Here is a 12,515-nt window from a genome sequence, read left to right on the forward strand (position 1 = left end):
GAGTGTTGTCAGTATACCTCATTTATATACTTGGTTACGGCAGCATTAATGAATCATTCAGTAAAACTACCTGGCCTAAGATAAAATTGTGCAACTTATAGACGTAGGCTTCCGCTGCCATTGTCATCGTCAATTAAATTTATCGGGGTTTGCGACCGCATTGAAAAAAAAAGAAAGAAATAACCATGGGCTTCCGCGGCCATTGTCACAGTAAATAAAATTTTTCCCGGTTTGTGACCGCATTGTCATATGTAAAACTATCGACGTTTCTGTCACTGTTGCAAGTGGCCTTCTTCAGGATGATTTTGTTTACCAGTAAACTTGCGACAGTGACCAACACGTGGGTAGTTTTACATTTTGCAATGACGTTCAAATGGTTCAAATGGTTCTGAGCACTATGGGATTCAACTGCTGTGGTCATAAGTCCCCTAGAACTTAGAACTACTTAAACCTAACTAACCTAAGGACATCACACACATCCATGTCCGAGGCAGGATTCGAACCTGCGACCGTAGCGGATGTGCGGCTCCAGACTGAAGCGCCTAGAACCGCTCGGCCACACCGGCCGACTGCAATGATGTTACAAACCCGGAAAAATTTTATTGACACTGACCAACTTACTTTTTGAAGTCTCCTCGTATAGTGTGCATTGTGCGATTAAAGCAGCTCTTCACCAGCCTGTTCAATCACAATATTATCTCGTTCTCATGATGAGTTTCCGGTTCGCGTAAACCAGTGCATAGGCTGTTTATGCAGAGAGAGAAGTGAAGCAGATAGCAGAGGCGTTTTGACTTGACGACGGCGTTCGGTTCGGTTCGGTTCGGTTCCGTTGAGGTCCGCTGTGACTCAGCCCTTGCCCTGCAGCGTCATCTGGTGCTGTTCCGTGTCGAATTGCAGGGCGGGACGAAACCCAGCCTGCGCGCAGTATCTCGCCTTACCAATCTCGGTGGCGCTGTCAGCATGCGTTAACACGCGCCGTTAGCGAACCCAAGGCGATCACTGGCTTCCGTAGTTTTCTCAGCTCCTGCATCTACATACACGCTCCGCAGCCGGCCCTTGTGGCCGAGCGGTTCTAGGCGCTTCAGTCTGGAACCGAGCGACCACTAGGGTCGCAGGTTCGAATCCTGCCTCGGGCATGGATGTGTGTGATGTTCTTAGGTTAGTTACGTTTAAGTAGTGGACTGATGACCTCAGATGTTAAGTCGCATAGTGCTCAGAGGCATTTGAACCATTTTTGAACGCGGTCCGCAAGGCACAATGATGGTGGACGGTAGAGGGTACTCTGTACCACTACAAGTCATTCATTTCCTTTCCTGTTCCACTCGCTAACAGACAGTGGAAAAAACGACTGTCTATATGATTCCATACGAGACCCAATTTTTCTTATACTGTCCTTGGAGTCCTTACGCGAAATGTACGTTGGCGCCAGTAGAATTATTCTGCACTCGTTCTCTAAATTTTCTATGTTTCGCGAAATGAATGTCGCGTTCCCTCTAGCGATTCCAGTTTGAGCTGCCGAAGCATCATCTTAACACCTCCGTGTTGTCTGAACCTACTGGCAAAAAATCTAGCAGCCCACCTCTGAACCGCTTCGATGTCTCTTCTCAATCCGACCTGGTGGCGATCCCAAACAATGCAGCAGTACTCAAGAATGGGTCCCACAAGTAGCCTATATGGGGTCTCCGTTACAGATGAACAAGACTTCCCTAAAATTCTCCCAGGAAACCGAAGTCGCCCATTTGCTTTCCATACTACCGTCGTTCCGCTTCATATCACCTTGCAATATCACGCCTAGACATTCAATTACTATTACTGTGTTAAGCAGCACACAACCAATATTCTAATCGAACATAACCGTATTATTTTTCCTAGTTATCTGCATTAACTTACATTTATCTACGATTAGAGGTCGCTGCCATTCATCACGCGGAACAACGGTACTCTCCCTCAGCGTTGTCAGGAAACAGCCGCAGACTGCTGCTCACCTTGTTCGTCAAATCATTTATGCACGTAGAGGAATAACAGCGGTCCTATCACATTTCCCTGCTCGAGACAAATGTCGTGATGGTTACTTTCACCATCCCCTTCTAACCCCAGCATACACTCTGTATCACTTGCTTCATTGAGCGTTGTTGCTGGTCACCTTGTGCCCCTCCACGGAAGAGAAGACGACCTTTGACCATCGTACAGACCTCCGTATTGAGGACGTACACTGAAGCGTCAAAGAAACTGATATAGGCATGCATATTCAAATACAGAGATACGTAAAACAGACAAAATATCCCACTGCGGTCGACAACGCTTATATAAAACAAAAATGGCAGGTCATCAACATTGAACGTGATGCTATAGTCGACGAACGAGCGATGGGTCGCAGCATCTCCGAGGCAGCGATGAAGTGGCGATTTTCCCGTAAGACCACTTCACGAGGTGTACTGTGAATATCAGGAATCCGGTAAAACATTAAATCTCTGACATCGGTGCGGGCGGAAAAACATCGTACAAGAACGGGACCAACGACGACTGAAGAGAATCGTTCAACGTGACAGAAATGCAACTCTTCCGCAATTTACTGCAGAATTCAATGCTGGCCCATCAACAAGTGTCAGCATGCGAGCCATTCAACTAAACATTATCGATATGGGCTTTCGGAGACGAAGGCCCGTTCGTGTACCCTTGATGATTGCACGACACAAAGCTTTACGCTTCGCCTGGGCCCGTCAACACTGTACTGTTGATGACTGGAAACATGTTGCTTGGTCGCACGAGTCTCGTTTCAAATTGTATCGAGCGGATGGACGTGTACGGGTATAGAGTCAACCTCATGAATCCATGGACCCTGCATGTGGGCAAGGGCTGTTCAAGCTGGTGGAGGCTCTGTAATGGTGTGGAGCGTGAGCAGTTGGAATGATATGGGGCCCCTGATAAGTCTAGATACGACTCTGATAGGTGACACGTACGCAAGTGTCAAGTGTCCTGTCTGATTGAATGCATCCATGCATCCATTCATGGCCCTCTACCTACCCCCCCCCCCCCCCCCCCCCCCCCGTACTGTTACGGATTTGTGGACATCTCTGCAGGGTTCCTGGTGTCAGTTCCCTCCATCACTACTTGACAGATTGGTCGAGTCCATGCCACGTCGTGTTGCGGCACTTCTGCGTGTTCACAGGGCCCTACACGATACTCACGATACTCGGCAGATGTACCAGTTTCTTCGGCTCTTCAGTGTAGTAATAGACAATCGTTGCGTAGAGAAACAATAGAACGATCTAATAACAAACAACTCTACAGGTCCGGATGAAACCCCAGTTCGGTTTTACAAAGAGTATTCTGCAGCCTTGGCCTTTTACTTAACTTGCATTGTCGCGAGTTTCTCGCCCAGTGCGAATGCTCAAGTGGGTGAGAATCCTCAGATGATTCCTATATATAAGACGGGTAAGAAACACAGAATTGCACACCAATAATTTTAGCACCGGTTTTCTGCACAGATATCTTCAGCACAGTCACAGTTGGAATATCAAAATTCCTTGAGACGGAAAAGCTTCTGTCACAAATGTGCACGGATTTAGGAAGCATCGTTCGTGCGAAACCCGTTTTCCCATTTCTTCCACGATATTCTGCGAAGGATACCCGCCAGTTTCCATATTCCTAGATTTCCAAGAAAACATTTGACTCGGGGGCCCACTGGGGACTGTTAACGAAGGTCAGCATATGGAACAGGTTCCCAAATATATGAGGGGCTGGAAGACTACTTAAGTAATACAACCCAGTACGTTGTGCTGGGCGGTCTGTGTTCAACGGAGACGAGGGTATCATCAGGACTGCCCCAGGGAAGTGTGACAGGACCGCTGCTGTTCTCTGTATACGTAAATGATCTGAGGGACAGGATGAGCAGCAATCTGCGGTTGCTGGGTGACAATTCTGTGGTGTACGGGGAAAGTACCGCGATTGGGTGGCTGTAGGAGGATACAGGATGACTTGGGTAGAAATTTTATTCCGTGTAATGAATTGCAGCTAGCTCTAAGCATATAAAAATGTAAATTAATGCAGACGACTAGGAAAAATAATTCGATAATGTTCGAATAGTGTGTTAGTAGTGCGCTGGTTAACGTAGTAATGTCGATTAAATATCTAGGCGGGACGTTGCATAGAGTTATCAAATGGAACGAACATGTAAGGAAGGTAGTAGAGATTTCGAATGGTTGACTTAGGTTTATTGGGAGGATTTTAGGAAAGCATGGTTCCCCTGTAAAGGAGACCACGTGCAGCCTTGCAGCATCGTGTTCCGGACATGAAGTGCTGAGTCAGTGACCCATACCGACACGGTGCCCTAGCAGCAGCAACCTGGCTTGCCTGTTCGATCCTGCTTCCGCAAAGCAACGACCGTGACCTCAGACGATGACCACCCTTTGAGAAGCTTCTGCGTGACTGAAGAACACGGCAGTGCTACTTCTTTCCCACGATCATCCCCCAGCCAGGAGTATTCATACCCACAGGGGCCAACCAGTTATCTTGTGACATCCGGGCTATGTTATTAGGTCCAGCACATGTCGGACGCTACTGTGAAGACAATGACGTCCGGCTGCCACCACTGTCACTGGGCCTCGAACCCTCGGCTGCAACCGACTGCCCAGTCTCTTGGTAGCCACACGCTCTGCCGTCACCATGGGTCTACTCGCCAGCTTCCAGCCACATTCCCATGCTCCAGGGCTCAAACTGAAGTCCCAAAAGCCCAGCATCACTGGGGCCTAATGCAACCAGTCGTAGCCATCCATCCTCTGGTGTGGCGCATAGGCTGCCTATCTGGGACAACAGCACTCGTCGTAGCCTGGCCTGCTACGGGCTACGAGATATCCGTGGGGGCTGACACACCATCAAGGGCACCCAGTAGGCACTGTTTGCAGGGACGGCAATGCGAGGACACTGCAGCAGGAGAAGCAGCTGTGGCAGCGTATTTGGCGCACTCGGCGAGGTCTCAGAAATCAACCTCTGTGGCCAAGAAGACTGTATGACAGAAATTAACAACAATCGGCATTTGTACGCCCTTTTCTGCTGCACCCACATCCACCTAAGGCAGACCCAGAAATCCAACACTCCATCACACTACTTTTCTGTGAATCCCTCTTCCTCACTATACTCTCGAGCGGATGTGCTCATACGCTGAACACGTCCTACGGAGCACCACGTTCATTTTAACCAAAGCTTGTGCCTTTCTTACAATACTGGGCGGTGAGAGTGTCCTCTTTGTCTGTCGTACAGTGGCCCGCCGGAGACGGAAGGAGGGCCGTCCCCGACGCCAGAGGACGACGTTCAGCTCGGAGCAGACCCTCCGGCTAGAGCTGGAGTACGCGCGCTCCGAGTACGTCTCCAGGGGCCGCCGCTTCGAGCTGGCCGAGGCGCTCGCGCTGTCCGAGACGCAGGTCAAGATCTGGTTCCAGAACCGGCGCGCCAAGGACAAGCGCATCGAGAAGGCGCAGCTCGACCAGCATTACAGGTGGGTGGCTCACCCTCCAGCAGCTCAGCTCCTCTCTAATCCTCCACGCCATTCCATTCCCAACGTTGGTATTGGGAGGCTGGCCATGATCCGGTTCCAGAACCGGCGCGCCAGACACAAGTGTATCGAGAGGGTGACGCTCGACCAGCACTACAGGTGGGTGGTTCACCCTCCAGCAGTTCAGCTCCTCACTAACCTTCCATTCCATTCCAAACATTGGTATTGGGAGGCTGGCCATTATCCGGTTACAGAACCGGCGCGCGCCAGTGTATGGAGAAGGTGACGCTCAACCAGCACAACAGGTGGGTGGCAGTTGTGCAGAACGACATTGTGGAGCTGAAGTGTACTGGCATTCCTAGTGGTAGTGGTCAATTCCTTTGGGACCAAACTGCTGAGATCATCGGGCACTAGGCTTACACACTACTTAACCTAAACTAACCCCAGCCCAAGGGAGGACTTGAACCACCGGCAGGGGGAATTGGCATTCCTATTGAGCACAAGACAAGTCTGGTAGTCTTTTGTTTTTCAAATTTGTTAGATTCACCAACACACAACCAAAAAGACACACACTATTGGCCATTAAAATTGCTACACCAAGAAGAAATGCAGATGATAAATGGGTATTCATTGGACAAATATATTATACTAGAACTGATATGTGATTACATTTTCACGCAATTTGGTTGCATAGATCCTGAGAAATCAGTACCCAGAACAACCACCTCTGGCCGTAATAACGGCCTTGATACGTCTGGGCATTGTGCCAAACAGAGCTTGGATGGCGTGTACAGGTACAGCTGCCCATGCAGTTTCAACACGATACTACAGTTCATCAAGAGTAGTGACTGGGGTATTGTGACGAGCCAGTTGCTTGGCCACCACTGACCAGACGAACAGGACCTGCAACATGCGGTCGTGCATTATCCTGAAATGTAGGGTTTCACAGGGATCGAATGAAAGGTTGGCTACAGGTCGAACACATCTGAAATATAACGTCCACTGTTGAAAGTGCCGTCAATGCGAAAAGAGGTGACCGAGACGCATAACCAATGGCACCCCACACCATCACGCGGGTTATAAAATGGTTCAAATGGCTCTGAGCACTATGGGACGTAACATCTGTGGTCATCACTCCCCTAGAACTTAGAACTACTTAAACCTAACTAACCTGAGGACATCACACACATCCATGCCCGAGGCAGGATTCGAACCTGCGACCGTAGCAGTCGCGCGGTTCCGGACTGCGCGCCTAGAACCGCTAGACCACCGCGGCCGGCCACGCGGGTTATACGCCAGTATGGTGATGACGAATACACGCTTCCAATGTGCGTTCACCGCGATGTTGCCAAACACGGATGCGACCATCATGATGCTGTAAACAGAACCTGGATTCATCCGAAAAAATGACGTTTTGCCATTCGTGCACCCAGGTTTCGTCGTGGAGTACACCATCGCAGGCGCTCCTGTCTGTGATGCAGCGTCAGGTATAACCGCAGCCATGGTCTCCGAGCTGATAATCCATGCTGCTGCAAACGTCGTCCAACTGTTGGTGCAGATGGTTGATGTCTTGCAAACGTCCCCGTCTGTTGACTCAGGGATCGAGACGTGGCTGCACGATCCGTCACAGCCGTGCGGATAAGAGGCCTGTTATCTCGACTGCTAGTGATACGACTCACGGCCCGTTCTCACAGCTTTACTTCTACCAGTACCTCGTCTCCTATCTTCCAAACTTTCCAGAAGCTCTCCTTTCTTCCAGGACTGCTAGTTCTGCATGGTTCGCAGGACGCCGGCACGCTAACTCAGCGTGTTCGCTCAGAGGGTTAGCTGCCATCTGTAATAAAGAAACTGAGTTAATGGAACAACGGCGAACTCAAATGGGTGTCTCGCGACGTCCGCCCCGAGCAGATACAACGAACGAGAACGAACAAAATGAGATTTTAAAAAAAGTTGGTAGAGCAGTTGCCCGCGAAAGGCAAAGGTTCCGAGTTCGAGCCTCGGTCTGGCACACAGTTTTAATCTGCCAGGAAGTTTCATATCAGCGCACACTCCGCTGTAGAGTAAAAATTTCACCTAAAAAACTTTTATGTCGACTGACTTTGGCTGCGGAAGCCTACGCATTTATACGAACTGTCTTCTCTCACAGAGGGATAAATTTACTAACAGTTGTGGCCATTACTTTTGAAATAATAAACAGCATGCGGGCGTAGAAGACCTCCCAGTAAGATCTCGTAACGCTGTTGCATTGAATGGCGATTATGTAGAAGAAAAAAAAAGAGTTTTGTAGCCAAAAGAGTGGGGAATAATATGATGTATGGGAAACATGAACAGAACTAACCTGCTTTCGCAAGAAAATGTATTTCTTTACTTATTGAACGCCCCTCTTATGAAAAATTATATTCCAGCTGTAACACAACAAGAAAAAGCCATGGACCAAAGAACGTAAAAAAGGTTGCTGAAAAATACAGCAAAAGAGAATTTAAATGAAACTGAAGAGAGAAGTAGATTGAAACGAAGTCATACGTAGCTGGCCGGCCAGTGGTGGCCGAGCGGTTCTAGGCGTTACAGTCTGGAACCGTGCCACCGCTACGGTCGCAGGTTCGAATCCTGCCTCGGACATGGATGTGTGTGATGTCCTTAGATTAGTTAGGTTTAAGTAGTTCTAAGTTCTAGGGGACTGATGACCTTAGATGTTAAGTCCCATAGTGCTCAGAGCCATTTGAACCATTTTTGAACGTAGGTGTCTGAAACGCGCCAAAAAGATACATCTATCAAGCTCCCTAGCATTCGGCCTAAGGTGGCCTCGAGGCTGCACAAATAACCGAAAAACACAGATAATCTTCAATAAACGTGTTTTTACTGAAAACTGTTGTTCACTGCATTTAAAAAACATGCTACTTGTCACATTTGTAGGCCTACAGCATTACTTATACGTCACTTGCAGGAAAAAGACAACGTACTCTTACTGTAAGTGTAATAACTCTATACTTCGTATCACTTCCTTAAATTTCTGTTTCTCGAAATAGTCAGTCATTTTTTGTTTCTTGATTGTCATCAAATTTATTTTCCCCCGACGTTCCTCAGTTTCTGGAGAGTGAAAACACTGGTACCGCCAAACGAATTTGGTCCTTCTTAATACGCGGTGGTCTAGCGGTTGTAGGTGCTCAGTCCCGAACCGCGCGACTGCTACGGTCGCAGGTTCGAATCCTTAGGTTAGTTAGGTTTAAGCAGTTCTAAGTTCTAGGGGACTGATGACCACAGATGTTAAGTCCCATAGTGCTCAGAGCCATTTGAACCTTCTTAATACAATGTAAGCGTTCACTAATGGTACTTGTATCACTCAAACTTCCGGCTATTTATACATCGACCACGGCCCAGTAGCCCGGCCGTTTTAAGTGATGTTTGTCCTCCTTACTCTAACATCGTGTGAACCTATAAAGTGGCTCTGTGTGCGAGAGTCACGTCTTCACTCTCATCCCCTACCAATCGTAATTGGTGTATTATTTCCGCGTCAATTACCTGCTAAAGTCGCGGTTCATGGACTTCGCTATTGACCACAACAAGAACAAAGAGGGGGCAATAACAATGGAAGGTCGGCTTAAAAAGGGTGTAAGTCAGCGATGTGGTCTTTCGCCCCTACTGTCCAATCTATAAATCGAAGACGCAGTGATGGAAATAAAGGTTAGGCTCAAGAGGGGGATTAAAATTCATGGTGAAAGGATATCGATGATAAGATGACATTGCAGTACTCTCTGATGGTGAAAAAGAATTACAGGATAGGCTGAATGGAATGAACGGGCTAATGAGCACAGAATATGAATTGAGAATAAACTGAAGAATGACGTAAGTAATGAGAAGCAAACATACACATTAATTTAAAGACGGCGTTTATGAGAATGTGCATTACATGGCAGAAAATCATGGACTGTGTGAAAACCGGAACAGAAGAGAATCGAAGAATTTGAGATTTGGTGCTACAGAAGAATATTGAAAATTAGGTAGACTGATAAGGTAAGAAATGAGGTTCTCTACAGTATCATCGAAGAAAGGAACATATGGAAAACACAGACAAGAGAAAGGGTAGGATATTGGGGCATATGTTAAGACATCAAAGTATAACGTCCACAGTACTAGAGGGAGCTGCAGGGGGTAAAACTGTAGAGTGAAAGAGAATTAGCAGACACACAACACGTAATTGAAGACGTAGCCTGCATTCCAAATGTAAGTATTCGTTCTGATCAACACAATTCTTCGTACTTCATGTTTTAAAAGATCACCCGACTACGGGCAGATAAAGCGCACGCTCCAGATAATCGTGAGTTTGCTGTAGCCGTTATTATTTTTGTAGGTATCTTTAAGAAACAGTTCTTTTAGCCATGCCTAGTAGGGTCCCGAGTCTTCAGGTTTCTCTTAATCTAAACCACCACTTGTGTTAGCGAATTAACAAATTATAGCTGACTGAATTCGTCTATTGCCTTCTATGTAGTCGTTTCCTTGATTGAATACGTAAATGTTTTGCATTGCATTGATATTCATATAAGGGGCAGATAAAAAAAGGGCACGTGACTTTTGTTGCTGAAGTTGTTTCGCCTACGCTGCAGCACTTTCCCTGGGAAGATATTACACATCGTCCATATGGTCGCCATTCCCCCCCCCCCACCCCCCCCCCTTGTGATTTCCATGTTTTTGGAGCCCTGAAGAGAGATAATAGTGACTGTCGATATGCTTCCCACGTCTGGGTACAATCATAGTACCGTAGGCAACCGCAAACATTTTTCGCCGTAAAGACATGCACCATCTATTAAATGGTTTACTTATTTTTTAGGATTCCGTGTCTCAGTCGACAAAAACGAACTCTTATAAGCATCGTTGTCCGACTGTCTGTCCGAGTGTGAAGAACCATTTTTCTCAAGAACGGGTACACGTATCGTGTTGAAATTTATATCTCATACTGAGGGTTAAACTCTCTCGTCTCTGCAATAAATGTGAATTTCTAGATCAATGCAGTCCAAAGGTATATTTTGATACTCAACAGTTCACTCATCAAAGCCTATTCGGCAAGAAGCGAGCTTTTACGTTACAAGTAAAGGAAACAATCTGCAAATTGTTAATTTGTAATTATATCAAACGATTTTTTTCATTTGTTATTCGTCAATCCGAACTATCAGCTTAATAAGTCACAGCTGCAAAATACTAACACGAATTCTTTACAGACGAATGGAAAAACTAGTAGAAGCCAACCTCGGGGAAGATCAGTTTGGATTCCGTAGAAACACTGGAACACGTGAGGCAATACTGACCTTACGACTTATCTTAGAAGAAAGATTAAGGAAAGGCAAACCTACGTTTCTAGCATTTGTAGACTTAGAGAAAGCTTTTGACAATGTTGACTGGAATACTCTCTTTAAAATTCTAAAGGTGGCAGGGGTAAAATACAGGGAGCGAAAGGCTATTTACAATTTGTACAGAAACCAGATGGCAGTTATAAGAGTCGAGGGACATGAAAGGGAAGCAGTGGTTGGGAAGGGAGTAAGACAGGGATGTAGCCTCTCCCCGATGTTGTTCAATCTGTATATTGAGCAAGCAGTAAAGGAAACAAAAGAAAAATTCGGAGTAGGTATTAAAATTCATGGAGAAGAAATAAAAACTTTGAGGTTCGCCGATGACATTGTAATTCTGTCAGAGACAGCAAAGGACGTGGAAGAGCAGTTGAATGGAATGGACAGTGTCTTGAAAGGAGGATATAAGATGAACATCAACAAAAGCAAAACAAGGATAATGGAATGTAGTCTAATTAAGTCGGGTGATGCTGAGGGAATTAGATTAGGAAATGAGGCACTTAAAGTAGTAAAGGAGTTTTGCTATTTGGGGAGCAAAATAACTGATGATGGTCGAAGTAGAGAGGATATAAAATGTAGGCTGGCAATGGCAAGGAAAGCGTTTCTGAAGAAGAGAAATTTGTTAACATCCAGTATTGATTTAAGGGTCAGGAAGTCATTTCTGAAAGTATTCGTATGGAGTGTAGCCATGTATGGAAGTGAAACATGGACGATAAATAGTTTGGACAAGAAGAGAATAGAAGCTTTCGAAATGTGGTGCTACAGAAGAATGCTGAAGATTAGATGGGTAGATCACATAACTAATGAGGAAGTATTGAATAGGATTGGGGAGAAGAGAAGTTTGTGGCACAACTTGACCAGAAGAAGGGATCGGTTGGTAGGACATGTTCTGAGGCATCAAGGGATCACCAATTTAGTATTGGAGGGCAGCGTGGAGGGTAAAAATCGTAGAGGGAGACCAAGAGATGAATACACTAAGCAGATTCAGAAGGATGTAGGTTGCAGTAGGTACTGGGAGATGAAAAAGCTTGCACAGGATAGAGTAGCATGGAGAGCTGCATCAAACCAGTCTCAGGACTGAAGACCACAACAACAACAACAACAACAACAATTCGTCAATCTTTCTGTCCGTCTGTACAGACCCCTTTTTCTCAGGAACACGTAGACGTATCCAACTCAAACTTATGTCACACACTAAGGTCTACGATCCCTTGCTCGTGTGCAAATAGAAGCATGTAAGTCAAGGCAGTCAAAAGATAAGGTTGAAGTTAAAATCTTCTGGGTTATTAGGCCGCGCCATGTTTCTTCTAAAATGTTCGACGTTTCGACCCCTCTGCTGGGATCTTCCTCAGGATGTTTTGGTGTCCACTACTGCTAAAGCACTGTCAGAGAAGAGTGTCGCGTCCACTTACAAAGGGGGAGTTTTCTGGCGTTCGTGCTGGAGAAGTGATAGTATTGGTTAAAATTCATATAGCTACCATTGGTGGGCCATAGTAATGGGCTAATATTCCCTCTCTGATGCAGAAGAAGGGGCGTTGGTAGCTCATCTCCTGTGTATACCATTGGCGGTCCATCGTCATTGGATAGAAAGGCACTATTCCACACTTCAGCTGTAGAAGGGTTATTGGTTAAAATGCCTGCTATCGCTATTGGTTGGTCGTAGTCAGTGGCTAGATTCGAAACGG

General features: G+C 46.4%; 1 protein-coding gene across 1 annotated transcript in view; it reads left to right on the top strand.

The window, feature by feature from the left end:
- Positions 1–4,751: 4,751 nt before the first annotated feature.
- The window catches only part of LOC124552335 (homeobox even-skipped homolog protein 2-like), a 39,080-nt gene continuing 31,316 nt past the window's right edge, over positions 4,752–12,515 (top strand). Inside the window, exons 1-3 of the mRNA XM_047126605.1 lie at positions 4,752–4,887; positions 5,260–5,650; positions 5,746–5,796. Coding sequence (XP_046982561.1) covers positions 4,752–4,887; positions 5,260–5,650; positions 5,746–5,796 — 578 coding nt within the window. The remainder of the gene's footprint in view (positions 4,888–5,259; positions 5,651–5,745; positions 5,797–12,515) is intronic.

The sequence above is a fragment of the Schistocerca americana genome, chromosome 10 (genome assembly GCF_021461395.2).
Source record: "Schistocerca americana isolate TAMUIC-IGC-003095 chromosome 10, iqSchAmer2.1, whole genome shotgun sequence".
NCBI lineage: Eukaryota > Metazoa > Arthropoda > Insecta > Orthoptera > Acrididae > Schistocerca > Schistocerca americana.